Source organism: Oryctolagus cuniculus, chromosome 14, assembly GCF_051225735.1.
Source record: "Oryctolagus cuniculus isolate XC-2025 breed Fujian yellow rabbit chromosome 14, ASM5122573v1, whole genome shotgun sequence".
NCBI classification, from domain to species: domain Eukaryota; kingdom Metazoa; phylum Chordata; class Mammalia; order Lagomorpha; family Leporidae; genus Oryctolagus; species Oryctolagus cuniculus.
Genome location: NC_142880.1, coordinates 60,600,622 through 60,621,815, shown reverse-complemented (window position 1 = coordinate 60,621,815; position 21,194 = coordinate 60,600,622). Strand labels below are relative to the sequence as shown.

General features: G+C 42.5%; 1 protein-coding gene across 8 annotated transcripts in view; it reads right to left on the bottom strand.

Annotated features, from left to right (window-relative positions):
• Positions 1–21,194, bottom strand: part of RAI14 (retinoic acid induced 14) — a 171,588-nt gene that overhangs the window by 18,451 nt on the left and 131,943 nt on the right. For 4 of the 8 annotated variants that reach the window (XM_051853524.3, XM_070056630.2, XM_089312699.1 and 1 more), the window contains 9 exons: positions 21,067–21,155; positions 11,571–11,635; positions 7,315–7,372; positions 6,412–6,482; positions 3,638–3,744; positions 2,850–3,028; positions 2,552–2,580; positions 1,415–1,501; positions 108–194 (listed from right to left, as the gene is read on the bottom strand). In XM_051853524.3, the coding sequence (XP_051709484.3) occupies positions 108–194; positions 1,415–1,501; positions 2,552–2,580; positions 2,850–3,028; positions 3,638–3,744; positions 6,412–6,482; positions 7,315–7,372; positions 11,571–11,635; positions 21,067–21,155 (772 nt within the window). The remainder of the gene's footprint in view (positions 1–107; positions 195–1,414; positions 1,502–2,551; positions 2,581–2,849; positions 3,029–3,637; positions 3,745–6,411; positions 6,483–7,314; positions 7,373–11,570; positions 11,636–21,066; positions 21,156–21,194) is intronic. The other 4 variants (XM_070056633.2, XM_070056632.2, XM_089312700.1 and 1 more) reach the window with 1 other exon arrangement.

Genomic DNA, 21,194 nt, shown 5'->3' with positions numbered 1-21,194 from the left:
GAACCAACGGCAAAGGAAGACCTTTCTCTCTGTCTCTCTCTCACTGTCCACTCTGCTTGTCAAAAAAATATATATATTGTAATAAAGCAAACACAGAAAGGAAATACCTTGAAAGGCGGTTCAGCAAAAAATACTGATTCCTTTCCTGAAAGTGGTGTTGAAGTTATTGACCTTGGGGAAGACACATCACTTAACTGAAAACAAAAATAAATAAGTAAAAATTATCATTAAGAATATATTTTTAAAACCTTTTCTTCATTCCTGAAGAATAAACATATCTAACTGATGTAGTTAAATCTAACAAGAAGGATCCCTATCATTAATTACTCAAAGGCTCTCATATTTTCAATGCAATTCAGCTACTGCAAATACTTTTTAAAAGTTTACAGAGGGTTGCTGCTGTGGCATAGTGAGTAAAGCCACCGCCTGTAGTGCCAGTATCCTGTATGGGAACTGTTTCGAGTCCAGGCTGCTTCACTTCCAATCGAGCTTTCTGCTATGGCCTGAGGAAGCAGTGGAGGATGGCTCAAGTCCTTCGGCCCCTGCACTCCCATGGGAGACCCAGAAGCTGCTCAAGGCTCCTGGTTGCAAATCAGCCCAGCCCCAGACATTGCAGCCATTTTGGGAGTGAACCAGTGGATGGAAGACTTTCTCTCTCTCTCTGCCTCTCTGTAACTCTGCCTTTCAAATAAATAAATAAATCCTTAAAAAAAATTTGCAGAGTATAACTAAGTAATTTTACTACTCTATTAACGAGAATTAGTTTTTTTAAATCTACAAAACTTCTACTGCAAGTTAAGAGTACCATTAATGAATTTGTTAACATATTTTAAATTACTTATAAGATACTCTTTTTATGGCCTATGATTTTTTTAAGTAAAAAACCCCAGCCTGTTTTTAAAACTGCCATTTCATAGATTTCTGAGCTTCTTTTCTATGTAATAGTCACTATTGGCTAAGAAGGAAAACTACTTTTAATGTTAGCCAAACATCAATGTAATTAGAAAGATGAATATTTTTAGCAGTGGTTTAAGAAACCAACTAAAATTAACTTTCTAACTTCCTCACTAGCTACCCATTCTCTTACCACTTACTAGAGCTGTTAAAACAAGGAACTAAAAATAGACTGCACTTACTATCTTAAGGAAAAAATTCACTGTTATAAGTCTGTGAGAAATTTCCTTGAGGCTTTTAAAAAGATAATGTTCAATTCTACAGTTTTGAAATAGTTGAGTCAACATTATTTCTATATTGATAGTCAAAAGCTTTATCAGAATACATCACTTTAGAGTGCTAAAGAAAATTTAAATGTGCACACAAAGGTCTGTTCTCAGGCATTCCTTTTGGGCCCCAAAAATAAAATGACAGCTTTGTTGTTGTAAGTTTGTTGATTATTTGTTTGCTTTGGTTTTACCTGGGTTGGACTGATAGGAGGTGGTGGAGCTTTGCGTTTTTTTGGAGTTCCACTTCTTTCTGAGCTTATTTTAGAGACTTGATCATGCTGAAAGTTATCACAGTCCACAGAATGGAGGTGGGTTAGTTAGGTTAGTAAAGTCTGAGCAAGTAGCTTCATCAAACCAATGAGAAACACCTCAATAGTTCATGCAGCATTTCTTTATCAAGATCTCAAATCAGCTACCAACATAAAAATAAGTAATATGCATGCTCCAAGTTTCTTCAGCAGTCCATGCTTTAATAGCAAGAAAATAACAAAAACAACAACAACAAAAGGACAAAATCAGATTAAGTTGGTGTGGAGAACTGGGAAAGTGGAGATCAGGAGATGTCTACCACGATTTAGAGCCCGTAGTCAGCTATCCATCTCAATGCAAAGTAGTGTTATTTCCCACACTTCTGCATTACTTCCATTACTTTTATTAAAAAATGTAAATATGAGGGAAGGAGGGAACATCATCTCTGAAGGTTACTGACATTAAGTAATACAGTTAGCACAAAATAAATGCAGTATTGAGTATTTTTGCTCTTCATGATTCTTCGAGAAACTTAATGTTTAAATAAATATAGCAGCCAAACATAAACAGAGTGACAGCATGCTTTTAGGAAAAACCCCAAAACAATAAGGCAAACTTTGCAATTTCTACTGTGTCACATGATCTGACATCTTAGAAAAACCACAACTAAAATAAAAGGAAAATGCTAAATCTCTTATTTTCATGAAATATCTGACATTTTCATGAGTGAAAATCTGTAGTCCATGTGATACTACAAGTATTTAAAGTATTGTTACTCAGTCTCAGAGTTTAAACCACATCAAACATTTTCATAGCAGCAGAAATATTAGTACATTCCAGAAAAAGATGGATACATAAGTAGCAAATTTAAAGTTGCATGCTTTTAAAATAAGGTAACTAAATAAGAAAACATTTACCAATTTTTAACACTGAATCAATCATTCATCCCAAAGATATTTCAGCCCTTAAATATTTTCAATATAGTCTTTATTTTTCTATCAAACCATGGAGTTGTTTAATCTGAACATTTTCAAACCCTCACAAATAAAGATGAAACACTCTACCCTAAAGATAAATACCTGCTTTGGTTTTGTTGGAGTCTTGATATCTATAGAAGAAAAGTAAAAAAAAAAAAAGAATTGTAAGAAACATAAAGATTTAGTAGACTTTGGAGTGGGAACACAAACACACACACCATAATATTTATATCCATAATATATAACCATATATATATAACCATAATATCTCATATCTCACTACTTTTCAATAATATTTTTTAAGATTAATAAAATACATCACATTGCACAAATTCCTTTATCCTTCTGGGGAAACAGAATGGATAAATTTAAAACAACATTGGCTATTTCTTTCACATACCAGCATCCTGAGAGATTTTTGATAATAGAAGGCTTTGAATTCCTGCGTTTTCTGAGAGTTTGGAATAATGTAAGGCATTGTGTCCAAGAGAATCTACAAGGTTTAGGTCTGCACCCTTTTTAATTAAGGCTTCCACAATGTTAGAGCTGCCAGTCTCACACGCCAGCATGAGAGCAGTTCTAAAGAAAACAGACACAGAATTAGTACTGAATATGAACACTCTTTCCTTAGATACCAATGATCTTGAAAACAAGGAACAGCTTTCTTTACACACTTAATCTTATGGGGATTTGAAGTAGAAGGCTCATGAGATGAATTTAGGTGGTGGTTCTTTAAAACTTCAGATGAAATTAGCACATGAAAACCACATTTCATCAAACAAGCTAACATGGTCTTCCATAATCTTTGACATAGTATGACAGAGTTTAATATGACTGGGCAAATCTAATGCTTCTGTCACTTTAAGCATTTTAAATAACCTATCCATTGCTAAGACTATTTTTTAAAAGAAACCAATATATTTACTCTTGTTTTGCAAGAAAAATCACAGGAAATAGCTTATTCAAGTTAGTATTTAATAATATCATCAGCAAGAATGCCCACACAGGTCTGCAGAAAAATGCTTTTAGGTCAAAACAGATGCTTGATGATGATTTAATTTAAAAAATTAACAAGGAAACAAAATCATTTTTAACAAATGATTCTAAATGCAGCTGTGATATTTTGAAAGACCCTGAGAGTGCGGCTGTTGCTAACGTCACACCGTTTCAGCCTGATTTTGAGGTTACCTTCCGTTTTTGTCTCTGGAATTGACATCTGCTCCATGATCCAGGAGGAGACGACAGACCTCACTGTGGCCATTTTGCACTGCAAGAAGCAATGGTATATTCCCGTCCTAGGAGACAAACTCACACTCAGACTCCAAGTGCCAGAATTACAAAGACCTTGCTCTTCTCACATTGTTTCCCTTCACTTGTACTGCTGGTTCAGGTGTTGAAAAGCATCCTGATATTATTTGTGCCCTGGTACAACCTCCGTTGTATCCTAGGACAACTCTTAGGGAATTCAGGGATTTAGCTTTTCCCAAGGAGGCTCACCCTCCTGGGCTTGCTTGTTCCCTCAGCCATCAGCCAGCTGAGGGGTGATGTGAGAGAGGGCAGATGACAACAGACATTAAGGTCCAGGGCGAGCGTATCATGTACACTGAGGGCCAGTTCTGCAGAAATCAAGGACTTGCCTCTACCTGGCATCAGAATGTCCTGCTGCTCTCAGCGGCTTCGTCCCAGTGACCTGAACCATGTCCTGCCATTTGGCTCATCTCTTCCCAGAAAGCATACCCTTTTCATAATCTTATTCACTACAAACCCACAACAGAAGACTATTTACAGTCTATTCCTAACATAGCAACGTAAATAGTTATTTATGATGTCATGAAAACTGGCAATCTATTTGGAAAAAAAAATTAAAATAGAATCTTTAACCCATAAACATATAGGGTGAAGAATTTAAATATTATGGGGTCAGTGCTGTGGTTTGGCGGGTAAAGCCACTGTCTGCAGTGCCAACATCTTATAAGGGCGGCAGTTCGAGTCTTGGCTGCTCTACTTCTGATCCAGCTCTGTTAAGGCCTGGGAAAGTAGAAGATGAACCAAGTGCTTGGGCCCCTGGCTTGGGATTGGCCAAGCTCCAGCCATTGCAGCCATTTGGGGAGTGAACCAGCAGATGGAAGACTCACTCTCTCTCTCTCTCTCTGCCTTTCAAATAAATAAATAAATCTTAAAAATAAAGAATTTAAATATTGCAACATAAAACACACTAGAAAGGGCTGGCATTGTGGCGTAGTGGGTAAAGCTGTTGCCTGCAATGCCAGCATCCCAGTTGGGCACTGGTTCCTATCCCAGCAGCTCTACTTCCGATCCAGCTCTCTGCTATGGCCTGGGAAAGCAGTGGAAGATGGCCCAAGTCCTTGGGCCCCTGCACCCACATGGGCGACCCAGAAGAAGTTCCTGGCTCCTGGTGTCGGATCAGCACAGCTCTGGCTATTGCAGCCATCTGGGAGTGAACCAGCAGATGGATGACCCCTCTCTCTCTGTCTCTCTGTAACTCTGCTTCTCAAATAAATAAATAAATCTTTATAAAAATTGAGAAATATGCTAGAAAAAGAGGCATGTATTTTTGTAACTTAGGGTAAGAAGGGCCTGGTGAAAATAAAACCAACCAGACAGAGAAACTGTTACTCCACTTTGTTCTGGAACATAGCCCATGAAAGATATCCCATAAGTCAATGGTCAGTAATTTCTAAGGTAAAAACATTCAAACAGGAAGAGGGAAATGACAAGTTACAACATAATCTAACTACTAAAAATGGGGATTCTAAATTTTTTCAATGTAAGCTTTTCAATTCTTTCAAAATCTTTAATGAACAAATAATAATTGAATATATTTATCGGCTACAGTGTGATAATTAGATACATGTACATAATGCTTAAGTTTCAGATTAAGGAAGCTCCATCTCCTTAAACATTTATCATTTCTTTGTGCTAGGAGTTACAAATTTCCTTCTTCTAGTTACTTATAAAACTGTTTTGAACTACAGTCACCCTGTTGTGTAAAACACCAGAGCCTATTTCTCAGCAACTGTATCTGGGGACCTTCATCCAACCCTCCCCTTTCCTCCTCCCAGACTCTGCAGTCACCACTCTGCTCCCTCTGAGATCAGCGTTCCTAGCTCCCACATACAAATGCAATGCTTGCATTCTGTCTTGCTGGGCCTGGCTTACTTTGCTTAACATCATGTCCTCCAGTCCCATTTTCCTCCAAGTGACAGGATTTCTTTGTTTTTAATGTCTGTATAGTATTCCATTGTGCATACACCACAAAAACTGGAAATTTTAAAATTACAACTGCTAGTTAAGGATTAACTTGCATCTTACAGTAGAATTTCAGACAGATTTGTAAACATTACCTCTGTGAGGTCACAATACTTCCTGATTATAAAGTACTGAGACTTAGCGAGAATGCATTTATTTACAGATTCTATGTATCTGCACCAGGTATAAGTATGTGCATGTCAATTCTCAAACCACAGTGTAAAATTTAACCATGTAACCAAAGGCAACAGGCATAAAAATTTATTATCAAAACAGCCCAATGAGGTAAAACAAGTAAAAAGTGGTCTTCAAAATTCAAAAATCCTAAAACAAAAAAAAAAAAAAGTTGGAAAATCCTAAACAGAAGTTATCCAAAGTGATGGATGAGGAACAGAAAGTAAACAGAATTTTTGAAAAAAAATCAAGAAATTAAATTTTATTCATATTTAGGTTGATAGAAGACTACACATATATCCTTAGAAACAAATATACATGTATAGGAAGTGCATGATACAGAACATTTGCATCCTGGTTTAGGGACTGATGAGGGGTAACGTATAAGTCTATTTTGCAGAAAAAAGATTTAGATTAAAAAGCAACCAAGTTTTGCCAAATACTTGGGTCTCCAAAGTTTCAAAGCTCTCAGAGATATCCCACAATGCCCTGCAAACCAGGGTCCACCTGCTACTTACTAAATCCTTGAGGTTGATGGGACTCTTGTGCTCACAGAGAACCTGCACAGCTGGGAGGCAGCCCTGTGCCGCTGAGGGAAGAAAACAAACAGCACAGCCAGTCAGCACGCATCTCTCGCAGCCACAGGCAGCAAACACTGCCTGATCCAGATGTGCCCACTCTAACTGCATTGAAGAGAAGTGGCACTCGGTAGGTTTTGTAAATGGTGTTTTAAATTAGTGCTTCATCTCAATTACCCAGATCTTAAGCCAGCAACCACCAGCTGCCTGTAGGCAAACGCTGGGCTTGCTCTTTGTGGGCCTTAGCTTTCTCACAACTATCAATAAAAGAAATGTGTGTATCTAATCACCCCAGAAGTCAGTGTTAATACTTTTCACTGGAAGCTGTGTGACAGACAGTAAGACAAAACACTGATGAACAAAGCTGATATAAATAATGATGCCCAAATCAACATCTGTATTACACATTACCTAAAAATCCACAGTGCATATGCATATTTGTTAGCTTCAGAAGAAACCTTAGGGACAGGAATTTGGCCTTACAGTTAAGACACTGCTTAGGACTCCCACTCCCATGCTGGAGTGGCTGCGTTCAAGTTCAAGTTCCACTCCTGATTCTAGCCTCCTGCTTACACAGTTCTGCAGAGGCAGCAGGTGATGGCTCAAATACTGGGGTCGCTGCCACCCACTTGGGAGAACCTGATGGAGTTCCCAGCTTCTGGCTTCAGCCCAGCCCAACCCTGGCTGTTGCAGGCATTTGGGGAGTGAACCAGCAGATGGGGGCTGTCTCTCTGCTTTTCAAATATATAATAAAATAATTTTTTAAAGAACATTCAGTTAAGGGAAATGAAACATTAGTGTTTGTTATGGCAGAAGAAGACAAAGAAGAGAATGAAAAGTTACCTGTGTAATGTAAAGCTGTTTTCCCAGAGCTGTCAGTACTTTCAACTGGGCATTTAGACTATAAGAGAAAAATAAAGAGATACGCATAATATCATAGCCTGCACAAATTCCTTTTAGCTCCACCTTTTCTTGCAAGGTGGGATGCGATGTTCGGAGGGTGTACACATAAATAGGCCCCCCTTGCTCTACTCCAGGGCCCTCTAGTCTATCACGAGGAGGGAGACTCCTCTCCACATGACAGCAACACAGGGAGCCCATCATGCTCTTGGCGCTTCAGCGTCCACTCCTCCCCTGCATTACCACCCCACAGCCACCCGAGCATCCCCACCAGCTAAGAAACCTGCCCTAGGGTCTGTCATCCTGAACCTGCCTTTCCCCCATTCCCTGCCCTAACTCTCCGTCCCTCTTCAGGAAACAAGCTTTCTCTGAAGAGTTACCATACAGTCCAGGGTGCTCACCTCCCTCCCACCCGTGAGCCCACTGCAGTTGGGTGTTTGCTCTCCAGACCCCACAGACACAGTCCAAGTAAAGGTCAGTAGCCAACCTCAGGTTTCCAATGACAATCAGTGTTTCTGTCCTCCTCCTGACCACCTCTCAGCGGCAGCCCCTCCCTCTTCTCTACCACTCACTCTTCCTCCCAGCTCCTCCAGCCCTTGCCTGGCCCATCCTACTCCAGTTTTCCTCCCACTGCTCTGGCTGCTCCTCCTCCTAAGTGCTGTCTTCCTTGGAAAACTCATCCCTGGCCATCCGTAAGTCTGAAGCTAATGGCTCCCTAGGGTAGCTCTCAACACCACAAGCCAGGTAAGATCTATCATGAGCCAGCAGTTAAGGCTTTAAAGATCCCAATAATCCTAATTAGATACCACTATTGCCCCCATTTTCAAATGAGGCACAAAAACTGAGGCACAAAAGTTAAACTGCTCAAGTCACAGGAAATCATGGAACCGGGATTTAAAGCCAGACGGGCTGGGCTGGAGCCTGCCTTCTTATCCAGTCACAGTAGACGCTACCTCTGAGCACCAGGCTTGATAATCCGCTGCTCACGTCACTGATGCTTTGGTGTCTCAGAGGCCCCCACAAACACGCACAGCACCTGGCTCTTCCCCACGCCCAGCTTGCTCCTTCTCTGACTCTTAACTGTTCACAACACCACTGTCCATCTCGTCAATGAGTCAGAAACCACCAACTCATCTTCGATTCCTTCTTCCCTTCCTCCTCCCACAACTAAGCTATCACCATGTCCTGTCAATTCTTCCTCCAAAACCCCTCTACTCCCTTCTCTTTCTCATTACCAACTCCTAAGCCAGCAGCTTCTCACCTGGACAATTAAGGGAGCCTCCCAGTGGGCCTCGCCTGGTTTTGCTCCTTTCCCTTTCAATCAACTGTCTATAGGACTGGACTGATCTTTTAAAACTGTGACTGTTGCTGTGCACTTAAAAGCCCTTCCCAGTTCCACACAGCGCCTGGGATTAACTACCTTCTGCCTACGATGGCACACAAGGCCCTGTACTGCTGCCATTGCTCCTCCTTGGGTGCTTGCCCCAGGCCCACGCACCGGCTTTCTTTCCTTCCTGGCCAGCATGGTTCCCACCTCAGGCCCTTGGCACTTGCTGTTCCACCTGCTTGGAATGCTTTCCCTTTGGCTCTTTGCTTATCAGGGGTTTCAGCTTAAATAAAACTTCCTCCAGGAGGCTCTCACTCCTCTCTCCTGTACCTTGGTCATTTCCTACTTAGTGCTGTGAGATTTGCAATGGACTTGACTGTGATTCCACTGGCATGATGCTTTGGTCATCAGCAGATAGGCAAGGACTGGCACAGTGAGTGGTGCCCCAGAACACCTGGTATAACTAAACATGGCAGGGACCACGGTGGGAGGGAGAGAGTTCACGAGAGTCTGAAGTCTCACAAGGCTCTATTGCCCACTGCCTCGAGCAGGTAGAACTGGAAAATGATAACCCCTGCAGAGGGGGAACTATCTCCAGCAGGCAGACAGAAAGAACAAGGCATAGAAAGCCCAGAGAATTAGGTAAGTGCAGAAGGTGTGAGGGTGAAGTGGGAATTGATGGAGTCTCCATCACAGAAAGCTTGGGCGGCCAAGGCCAAGGTGAAGCGCTGTCTATGGAGATGCAGGGCCCCAAGGAAAGCAAGCTGTCACCAGGACCTCGCAGGTCCCCATCCACGACTCCAGCAACAATCCAGGAGGAACAGTGGTCAGACCATTTGAGGTTGAGGAGCTAAGAGCAGGCTACCTTAGCATGAACCACATGCCCTTTCATGGTAAGAAGAATGAAGATCACGTTTCGACTTGTCATGCTTTGGCCTAATTTTAGAACAACACAAGGAGTTGTTTAAAGGCTTCAAAGGCTCCAGAGAAAAACCAGTCCATTTGCATAACCACATATACAATTACAGTACAGGCTAGAATATCTGGTGCTTGCCCATGAGGGCTTCCAGCTTGTCAGTTAACCCGTCTTTCAAATCAGAGCCAGAAGCGAAGTCTGCGGAGCCCAGCCAGGATGGGCATGGAGATTTAAAACACAAACTGGGAAAGAAACAAAACTGAGGGAGGGCCAACATGGTAGACTCGGGCAATTTGCAAATCAGTGACTTTCATTTCTCCAGAGAGCCTGGTCCCGGAGGAGACAGGGAAGAAAAGTTCTATTTTAATGATCTTCAGGGAAAAGCCTCGTAGTGCAACATCATAGACATGGATTCTTTTTTCCTTGAATTTTGCTTCCAAGACCTGTTAAGGTTAAGGGAACTGGCATTAGTATGCATCACATAACGCAAGACAAGAAGCTATGTGATGAGAAGGGCAGGATGAGTTGAAGAATGTGACCACACTTCTGCATTAGAATTTCAAAGCCAAATTAAAGCAAGATGCTGGGTCCCCAACAGTGCTCCTGAACCCGAGGGACAAGAGCTCCAGTACACAGACAGTACTCCAAGCATGCCTTTTATTGCTCTGTGTTGTTCCTGAAAACAGCCAGCTTGCATTTTGACTGGCAACAGCTGGACATCACTGTAGTGACTGCTAATGGGAGCTCATTAAATATTCATCTTTAAACATTTACAGATGTCGTCATCTTAAGGGATCATTATAAACTTCCTGGCAAGGTTATCAAACCAGGGACTCGGTTTAAAATCATGAAGAAGAAGAAAACCGAGCACATGAACAAAAGCTAAGAACTAAAAGATCAGCAAGTTACAAAAAGGAAATTTCGCTGAAATTTTTCTTCTCAAGAAGAGCTGTTGATATTGGAGATCCTGTATGGTAAGATTTTGAAGTGTTTGGAAAGAGACTTTTTAAAATCCGACCATTTAGAGGGTACAAGTTCAATAGAAAGGAAAGCCAGGAGATGAGTAAAAGGCTAGACCCCGGGAAGAGTCTCCCAATTTGCATCCGGATGCTCTTGTCTGCCAGGGGAGTTTCTAAGGAAGCCGTCTCCCAGCGATCACTAGAACAGCAGAGCTTCTCAGAAGACAGCTTCTGGGGTGGTACTGAAAGGGGGGAGGGGGCATAACTGTGGTGTCTTGGGTAAAGCCACCGCCTGCGGTGCTGGCATCCCATATAGGCACCAGTTCAAGTTCCAGCTGCTTCACCACTGACCCAGCTCCCTGCTAACGAACTTGGGAAAGTGGTGGAAGATGCACCCACATGGAAGACCCAGAAGAAGCTCCTGGATACTGGCTTTGGATCGGCCCAGCTCTGGCCACTGTGGCCATTTGGGGAGTGAACCATAGGATGGAAGGTCTTTCTTTCCCTTTGCCTCTGTCTCTCTGTAACTCTGCCTTTCAAATGAATAACAAAAAAAGGAGTATGTGTGAGTATGTGTGGGGGGGAGGGATATTTGTTCTTTCACAGATAGGGTTACTTTTAATGTTTTAAAAATAACACACTTAGGAGCCAGCATTTGGCCTAGCAGTTGGGATACCTGTACCCCACATCAGAGTGCCAGAGTTTGAATCCGGGCTCTGTTCCCTATTTCAGCTTCCTGCTCATCCGCACCCAGACAGGAAGCAGGTAATGGCTCAGCACTTGGGTCCTTGCCACCCACGTGGGTGATGTGGATTCAGTTTCTGGCTCCGGCCTCTGCCTGGCCCAGGTGTGGCTACTGACATTTAGGGCATAGATCAGCAGAAAGAAGATCCCAGTTTCTGTCTCTCTCTCTCTCTCTCTCTGTCCTTCAAATACATAAAAATTATAAAAAATAAGTCAAATGACAATTTATTATGTAAAGTTGTTGGTACTCTACCTGAAGGAGCTTCTTGATGCACTCATGGTGGCTGTTCTTGGCTGCGAGGTGCAAAGCATTGCGTCCTACATGGATTAAATAAACAGAAATTAGCGGAAAAAAAGATCACACTTTCTAAGTCACTTTCTTATCTATGTACTGAATGACGACTATGAGGAAATAAACTGTTCTCCCACAAAGTCCAAACTGTTCGTCTGCAGAGTAAGGCCTCCCATTCTTCAGCCCGACCAAAGTGGAGTGAGTTTAGTGTACCCAGCCGACCAGGTAAGGTGCCCAGGCCTCACCTGTGGCTCTCCCAGGGTGCAAGGAAGCCCTGGGCTAGAAACCTGCAGTGGGCTCAGACATGCAGCTGAGAAGTTCTGCCTTCCACTGTCATCAAGTGTGCCAAGCTTCCTGGGTCCACAACAGTCACAGCAGGAGAGGACTCTGCGGCCCAGGAGGCCACTGGAGGCAGCTGCACACTGGGCCTCTGGTTTCCCTTGCCTCCAAGTGGACCCTGCTCTGAGTGGACATCGCCTGAAGTTTTCAGATTTCAATGTTCTCATGTAGAAGGCAGCAAAGAGTTGTAAGCAACATACAATGAAAGGGACATTTCTCGAAGTTCTTTTCACGATTCCAACACGGAACTTTGCTTCTGTGGTCAGATAACTTTAGGAAATCCGAATTCTCTACCCAACTGCCCCCTCAGTTGCCAACGGACCGACAGAATTTCGGGGTTTGGAGCAGAAGCCTTACCCATCCAGGGCCTTTGCGATGGATTCTAGTTAGCCTGGATTCCCTGTGACAGACAGTCACACAGCTTGTTCGTGGACCTCCTGTGTATGCCACTGAAATGCTGCCTTCTGAATAAGCCTTTCTGATCTCCCCATTTAAAATTCCAAGTCCTGGGAATGGGCATTTAGACTACAGTTAAGTACCCACACTGCGGATCAGAAAGCCTGGGCTTGGGGCTGGTGCTGTGGCACAGTGGGTTAACGTCCTGGCCTGAAGCACCGACATCCCACATGAGTGCCAGTTCGAGGCCCAGCTGCTCCACTTCCGATCCAGCTCTCTGCTATGGCCTGGGAAAGCAGTAGAAGACGGCCCAAGTGCTTGGGACTCTGCACCCACGTGGGAGACCCGGAAGAAGCTCCTGGCTCCTGGCTTCAGATCGGTGCAGATCCGGCCGTTGCGACCAATTGGAAGACTCCTCTCTCTCTCTCTCTGCCTCTCTGTGTAACTCTGACTTTCAAGTAAATAAATATTTTTATTTTTTTTTTTTAAAAGCAAGCAAGCAAGCCTGGGCTTGATTCCCAGCTCTAGCTCCTGACTTCAGCTTCCTGCTGATTCAGATCCACGTGAGCAACATGGATTGAGTTTCCAGCTCCCAGATTTGGCTCTGATAACTGGGTTCCTGCCACCCACATGGATGAACTGGATTGAGCTCCCAGATCTCGGCTTGTGGGCATCTGGGGAGTGAAACAGAGAATGGGAGCTCATTCTGTCAAATAAATAAATAATCTTTTTTTTGACAGACAGAGTGGACAGTGAGAGAGAGAGACAGAGAGAAAGGTCTTCCTTTGCCGTTGGTTCACCCTCCAATGGCCGCCATGGCTGGTGCGCTGCAGCCGGCGCACCACACTGATCCGAAGGCAGGAGCCAGGTGCTTCTCCTGGTCTCCCATGGGGTGCAGGGCCCAAGGACTTGGGCCATCCTCCACTGCACTCCCGGGCCACAGCAGAGAGCTGGCCTGGAAGAGGGGCAACCGGGATAGAATCCGGTGCCCCGACCGGGACTAGAACCCGGTGTGCCGGCACCGCAAGGCAGAGGATTAGCCTAGTGAGCCGTGACGCCAGTCAATAAATAATCTTTAAAAATAAAAGTGAATAAAATTCCAATACTTCTTATACCCACTCCATGCTTTAGTTCCTTATTCATCATCGCACCGAATCCCTTCTATCACTCCCTTCCCACCTCTCTCTACATACAAATGCACACACATGCACATTCATGTAGTTCACGATTCTTTTCTCACTAGAATATAAACTTGGTTAGCACAGACACCTCTGTTTGTCTCACTCCCTGCTGTATCCCCAGTGCCGACAACACCACTGTGTATAGTAGGCTCTTAATAAATTCTTGTCAATGTGAATTGGACAATATGCTCATTTCAAATGTCTGAAGCAGGTGGCTGGCTATGACACCCAGCCAACCCAACACATCTGGCAAATGCATAAAGCCAAAACTCCCCAGCTATTTGACCACGAGAGCCTCATGCAGTACCCATAAACAATGAACACTCTGGACAGGCTTAAACCGTGGTTTCTCAACCTTAACACTGTTGGTATTTTAAGTTGTGTCATTGCCGCAGATAGATATCCTGTGCATTACAGAATGCTAAGCAGCATCTCTGGTATCTGTCCATTAAGACGTCCAGTTATGAAGTTCAAAAATGTCCCCAAGGGGCAAAACTACCCACAATGGAGAACTAGTGGCTTTTATTTGGTAGCCTGGTCCCAAAATACCTTTGTCTTTTCTGAATTAAGGCTTCACTGTGTAACACCGACCAGAACTCACTAATTAGAGAACCATGTGAGCAGGAAACATATTTAAAGACTAGAGAGTCATCAGAGCTGTATAAAAGCATGTACAAGGTCAAAAGACGAGGCTCCTTCTACCATAAGATCAACTGTACTGAGAGATCTTAAGGTGTGTGTAAGGGGGAATTGCTTTACTGAAGTGGGATACTGAGATGGAAAGATTAAGAAATGAGGGCAAAGAGAACCTGGAAAGTCTGGAGACAAAGATCTTCTCTTCCCCTTCCTCCTTCCAGGATGTATAAAGCATAATAGTAGGAGCTTAGTTTCATTATGCATTAAATAGGCTTTGGTGGGCTGACTTGGCCTTCCCAACCATCATTTATACCACTGTTTCTAAGGACAAGTACATTCTGAATTTTAAACAAATGCCTTACAAATGAACTTTTGGAACACATCCTGATTGTAAGCTGGAGACTGTTTATGTTGTGCACGCAATGCATTAACTTTTGTCTGTGCCACAGACAAAAGCTGTTCTACATGGACAGCACCCATTTGAAAAAGGCACAGTTCTCCAAAGACAACAAGGTAGGGCAGTTTCAACAACATATCATAACATAAATAACAGGCTCTCATTCCACTTCAATAATTCTGGTCTTACTTGGAAGTCAGTGCAGGGTTGCTGGAGGAGCAAAAATTCCTTTCTCCCTTGGCCCTGGGATGCATTTTCCTAACCAGCAGCACAAAAGTCTTTTTTCACTTAAAATAGTTTCAAAATCCAAATGACAAATCATTCCCTGGACACTATTACACTGAAGTGAGATGTCTCTCATTGCTCACATTAAAACTAAATCCTCTTTCCAAATGTAAAGTTTTCTGGAGAGAATATATTCTATTAGTGACAAAATCCCACTATAATGAGACAATGCATACATCTGGCTCCCATACCACTGTGATCTGTCTGGAAGATCAGAAAGCAATTTTCCTACAGGCAAATAAAAAGAACAACTTTAATTCAAGTGCATTCCAGCAGAACTTTGTCTGAAAAAAGAAAGACGGATGCAATTTGTAACCTAAGAGTCTTGGACCATTGCAGGTGGTCTAGGAATGCTATTATTGAAAAAGACTCCAAGTAAGGAAGTCATAGCATCCCCAGCCATAGGACATCTTGCCCTAAACTGCCTCAAACAGTGACCATTTCTTTTAACTTGTAGAATCTCTGGAGAGAATAAGGAAAAACTGACGAATATGCTGGGGGAATTATTGATGGGAATGACAGCATGTTTTTAAAATCAATGTGAAAAATTTTAATATCAGTGAAGTCAACAGCTACAAAAATATGGCTAACAAATATCCAAGGGCCAAAATTTGAGAAACCATATTTTCCAGTAACAGAAATACTTACAAATAACTATAAATGTTACTCAAATAGACCAAACTATTTTATTAAAAATCAGAGCTTCAGGAGTGCTAATTGAGTTTAGCAATTAAGAACGACCACCTCCGACAAGAGAGTGCCTGAGTTCAACACCCGATTGTAGCTCCTGACCCCAGTTTCCTGCCAATGCAGACCCTGGAGACAGCAATGATGATTCAAGTGACTGGGTTCCTGCCATCCATGTAGAAAACCTTGATTGAGTTCCCAGCTCTAGCTCTGGTCCCAGACCAGTCCCAGCTGTTGCAGTCATTGGGGGAGTGAACCAGTGAATAAGAGCTCACTATCTGTCCCTCTGCTTCTCAAATAAACACTCAAACATTTAAAAAAAAAAAAGTTTCTGAATAAAGAATATTTTCAAACATGAACAGTGTAAATTTATGTCTTCACTTATTTACAATTTTAAATATATTCAAAAAGCATTATTCTTAGAAATCCTCATTACCTCAATGTTTTTTACAAATGTTTATTTATTTGAAAGGCAGAGTGACAGAGCTGATTAAGAGTTGAGTGTGTGTGTGTGTGTGTGAGAGAGAGAGAGAGAGAGAGAGAAAGAAAGTAACATTTCTCACCTGCTTGTTCACCATCCAGATAGCCTCAAGAGCCAGATCCCGAGCCAAAACCGGGAGCTAGGGAACTCAATCCAGGTCTCCCAACTGAGTGGCAGGAATCCATTTACTTGAGTTACTCCTGCTACCTACCAGAGTCTGCATTAGCAGGAAGCTGGAGTCAGGAGCCAGAGTTAGGTCTGGAACCCAGGTATTCTGATATAAGACGCAGGTGTCTTAACTGGCATCTTAACCATTAGGCCTGCACCCAAACCTTCCATTTTTAATGAACAAATGGCTGTCCAGAATTTCCCAGCATTCTATAAATTCACATTGTGTCCAATGAGATTTGAGAAAAAAATAGAAGGGCCCTTCAAAAAGTTCATGCAAAAACAGAATTAAGAGACGAATCTGTTTTGTTGCAAAATTTGGAGATTCACGCTTTGTTTTTCATAATATGCACTTCCCGAGAACTTCTTGAAGGTCCCTTGCATGTGTATACAATGATTGGCTGCCCTTTCCCTACCCATACTGCTGTGAGATGCAGACTTCTGGGGAGTCATACAGGCAACTGGGCCTACACAAATACCTGGACGGTTAGGCAACAAGGAGAAGGCTCAGTTCCTGTGGTGGGAGCAGGGCTGCAGAAAGTCCTGTTCTGTTTAAGGCACTCTTCTTTTAGGACTCTGTCACACAGGGTCAAATGCATAGGCTTGTTAGTAAAGGGAGCCTGGAAGCTAGTGCCTCTTCTGATAATCTTTCTAGTTAATTCTACCTCCCATTCCCCAGTGCTAAATGCAGGTCTGGGGGAAAAAAAAGCCCAGAAGTCATCTTACTGTTTTCCCAGAAGTGTTTTCTAAGTTAGTTTATCTACCCATGAAGAGCAAGAACAAACAAGCAATAAAAGGTCCCAGGTCCCAAGCAATAGGGATCCATTCCATGGATGGTCCCATGCACTTAGAAGCTGACTTTCCCACGCGATCACTGCGTGCCTGTGGTGCCGCTTGGCAACTAGATAATTCAGGGTTGGGGAAATCTTTCCAAAATAAAAACACAAATCATAATGGTCTTTGAGCCTTTGGGCTTTCATTTTCTGATTTGTAAAATAACAGCAGTGGGTTGGGTGATTGTCAAAACTTTTCTCGTAAGATATGAAATTCCAGGGTATAAAACAGAAGGAAGTGGCAAGATTCGCGATTCTATCATAGCCAAAGACACAGAGCATTCATGCCCATGCATGCCTGTCCCTGCTAAGATCTTCACACCACCACTGTATCACTGAAGGTGTTGTGCTGTGATTGTACCCCAGGTTCACTGAGAAGACAACACTCTAAAAGCTATCATCCTCTAACCACCATAAAAATGCATTGTATTGCCAATGACCACTAAGGTGCAGTGACCAATGCCCTAGCCCTTCCCTTGTATTCCAATATGATCTCTGGCAAAGCAGAGTTACAGGGCCAGAGATACAGCTAACAGGAAAACACAGGCACAAGCAGGAAGAGCCATCACAATTTATCTTGCTAATTGGGCAATGCTGTTCTAGATAGCTCAACATACGTTCCCATGCACTTTTTTCCAGGCAGCCTTTTCCTTCTTTTGTTCTCTTCTCATCATGCTTTTAAGAAATCATGGGAAGTCGGTGCCTTGCTCAGTCCTCGGAAGAAAACAACAAAGACTGAGGAGCCGATCGCTGGCCTCACTGCGAGAAATGTTAGATGAGAGGGAAGTGACTTGGCTCTGACACATCTTGCAACCCATGGGATGCTTGGACAACAGCCCGGCGCCACAAGTGCTGTGTGGATTCTACTAATTTAAATCAGTTCCCACTGACCAGCCCTGAGAAGCACCCAGGGTGGGTCCACAGTGCTGGCTCCAGGGCTGCTTCCTGGATACCAGGGCCAAGGCAGTGTGCAGGGAAGTTGGCACCGCACTGGCTCTCAGAATCCCAGTAAGGACTGTGTTGGTAAGAGGAGCTTATCTCACATGGCGTTGTGTGGCCACAGAAACCTGTGCTTCTTAAGAGCTTGCTAATGGGAGAAAAGCTACTGATGGAATATTAAATTAAAAAGCAGGATATAGAACTTAATATTGAATGTGATCTAACCTGTGTGAAAACGTGCTAGGGAAAATCTAGAAGCATGTCTAGCAAAATAGTTTAAAAAAAATTGGGTGGACAAGCACTGTGGCATAGCAGGTAAAGCTATCGCCTACAGTACCGGCATCCCAAATGGGTGCCAGTTCGAGTCCCCGCTGCTCCTCTTCTGATCCAGCTCTCTGCTATGGCCTGGGAAAGCAGTAGGAGATCCTTCCCTTGCATGGGAGACCTGGAAGAGGCTTCTGGCTCCTGGTTTCGGATCAGCTCAGCTCTGGTCACTGTGGCCATTTGGGGAGTGAACCAGCAGATGGAAGACCTCTTTCTGTCTGTACCTCTCTCTGTAACTCTTTCAAATAAAAATAAATCTTTAAATAAATAAATCTTTTTTTAAAAAATTGTCTCCTTTGTAGTTTTCTGTATTTCTCAAGTTTTCTACAATGAGCATATATTAAAGAAACTCATTTTTCCTATAATCAATGAGTGGTGAGAAAGATGTTTTGGTTATGATGGAAATAATTAGACTGCTGTTATTTATTTCATAATACCAAATGCAATGAAATAAAACTATGACAGTACCAGTCTTGTCATTCTAAACTAATACTTTTGAGTTATGACTTTCTTAGAGAGGAAATCCTCTCTATTTAATAAGAACTACATCTCATTGGGGATATGTTGGCCAATTATATTGCCTTATGTGTATATGGTATGACTTTAAAAGTAATGACAATTACGCTGGCATTCTGGCATAGCGGATAAAGCCGCTGCCTATGACATCGGCATCCTATAAAGGCTCCTATTCACATTCTGGCTTTTCCAATTCCAATCCAGCTCTCCGCTAATGGCTTGGGAAAAGCAGCAGAAGATGGTCCAAATGTTTGGGCCCCTGCCACCCACATGGGAGAGCCAGAGGAAGCACCTGGCTCCATTTTGGCCAGTGCACTGGGGAGTGAAGCAGTAGATGGAAGATCAATATCTCTCTCCCTGAAACTCTTTCAAATTAAATTGAAAAATCTTTTTAAAACTTTTTATAAAAGTAACGGCATGAACTTTAAAAATAAATACAATAACTAGGTTCTGAGACTAAAGATAAATTCCACTAATGGAACATAATTTAGTATTTCCATTAAGGTAGTAACTTAGGAAACCATTCATTCTTCTACTGGTATTGCTATTTCTCAAAATATTTTTGGAACTCCCTGTCCAAACTCCCTGTCTCTGCTCAAGAAAATGATTCTGTTACTTCAATCACTCCCTGTGTTTGACCAAAAATGGTTTTTACCAGTTTGACACATCATTTACCTGAGCTGACTTCAAGTAGTTCTCGGCTTGTCCTAAAAAAACTTACTCTCAAAGGATAAACATTCCCAACCACTGAGGTTATTTATATGAAAAAAAATTGCTAGAGATCTTGAAAACAATTTTAAAGTGTAAATTTCCAACCATATTTTGTTATAACAGCATTCTTGCAATAACTGCCTGGATGTCCAAGATAACTACTCTGAAGAGACCAATTTTTGGATGGGAGGGACTTGATGGAAAGCCTCACTTGGAGAAAAACTACGGAGTTTGGCTGGTTTTCTATTTCTATAAAAAAACAAAAACCTATTAGAATCCAAATATTTTCATGTGCAACAGAGAAATAAAAAGCTCTTAGTTGCTTTTGGCCCTTTGTGTGGCCCACAGGGGCACCACCCCAGGTTGGATCCCCAGGGACTCTCTCCTGGAGAACAGTCTTTATGAAATACAATGCTGCATACACTACCTTTCCTTCCCGTCTCCCTGGCCTATCATTTGTCAGCATTCGTGTGTGTGTGTGTGTGTGTGTGTGTGATCACAGAGAGAAGAGTCTGGGGTGTGTGTGTGTGTGTTTGTGTTGTTTATTCTTGTATGTGTATATGTGTGTTTATTCTTGTGTGTGTATATGTTTGTGTGTTTATTCTTGTATGTGTATGTATGTGTGTTTATTCTTGTGTGTGTTGTTTATTCTTGTATGTGTATGTGTGTGTGTTGTTTATTCTTGTATGTGTATATGTGTGTGTTTATTCTTGTATGTGTATATGTGTGTGTTTATCCTTGTGTGTGTTGTTTATTCTTGTTTGTGTATATGTGTGTGTTTATTCTTGTGTGTGTATATGTGTGTGTTGTTTATTCTTGTGTGTGTGTGTTTATTCTTGTATGTGTATTTATTCTTGTATGTGTATGTGTGTGTGTTGTTTATTCTTGTATGTGTATATGTGTGTGTTTATCCTTGTGTGTGTTGTTTATTCTTGTTTGTGTATATGTGTGTGTTGTTTATTCTTGTGTGTATGTGTTGGTGTGTTTATTCTTATATGTGTATGTGGGTGTGTTTATTCTTGTATGTGTATGTGTATGTGTGTGTGTGTGTTTATTCGTGTGTGTGTGTGTTGTTTATTCTTTTTCCCCACCGCTCTCCCTCCCTTCCTGCCACCCAGTCTGCCAATGAGCTGGATGCACTGAAGCATAGTACGGGGTAAGGATCATGGGAAGCTGCTCCAGGTGGAGTTTGTGGCTTCTGTCTTCAGGTCATTGAAGAAATAAGCTCCTCAACAGCTCACTCCACTCAGCCCCTCACACTGTGATTCATAAAAACATGGACTGGATAACACTGTGTGGTGTATACATAGTCTTAGAAAATATTATCAAAAATGGGAGGCAACATGTGTGCAGGCTCCTGCTGACTAACCACATAGAAGACGGAAACACTTGCAAAGGCACAAATGACGGAACAACGTCAGAACCCTGTCACTGTGGGGAGGGTAGAGTTCTATTTTCTTCTGGCTCATTTGTAGACTGGAACTTTACTACAATGAATACGGCTCACCTACTGATACCTACCCTCACACTGGCCTGTTGCGTTAAGAGATTAAAAACAACATACCGGTTGTATCTTGGGCTGTCACATCCACACCGTGTGCAACCATGACCCTGAGGCACTCCGCATGCCCTTTTGCAGCAGCAAGATGAAAACTGGAAAGAGAGGAAGACACAATCTCCTTGAGATGTCCA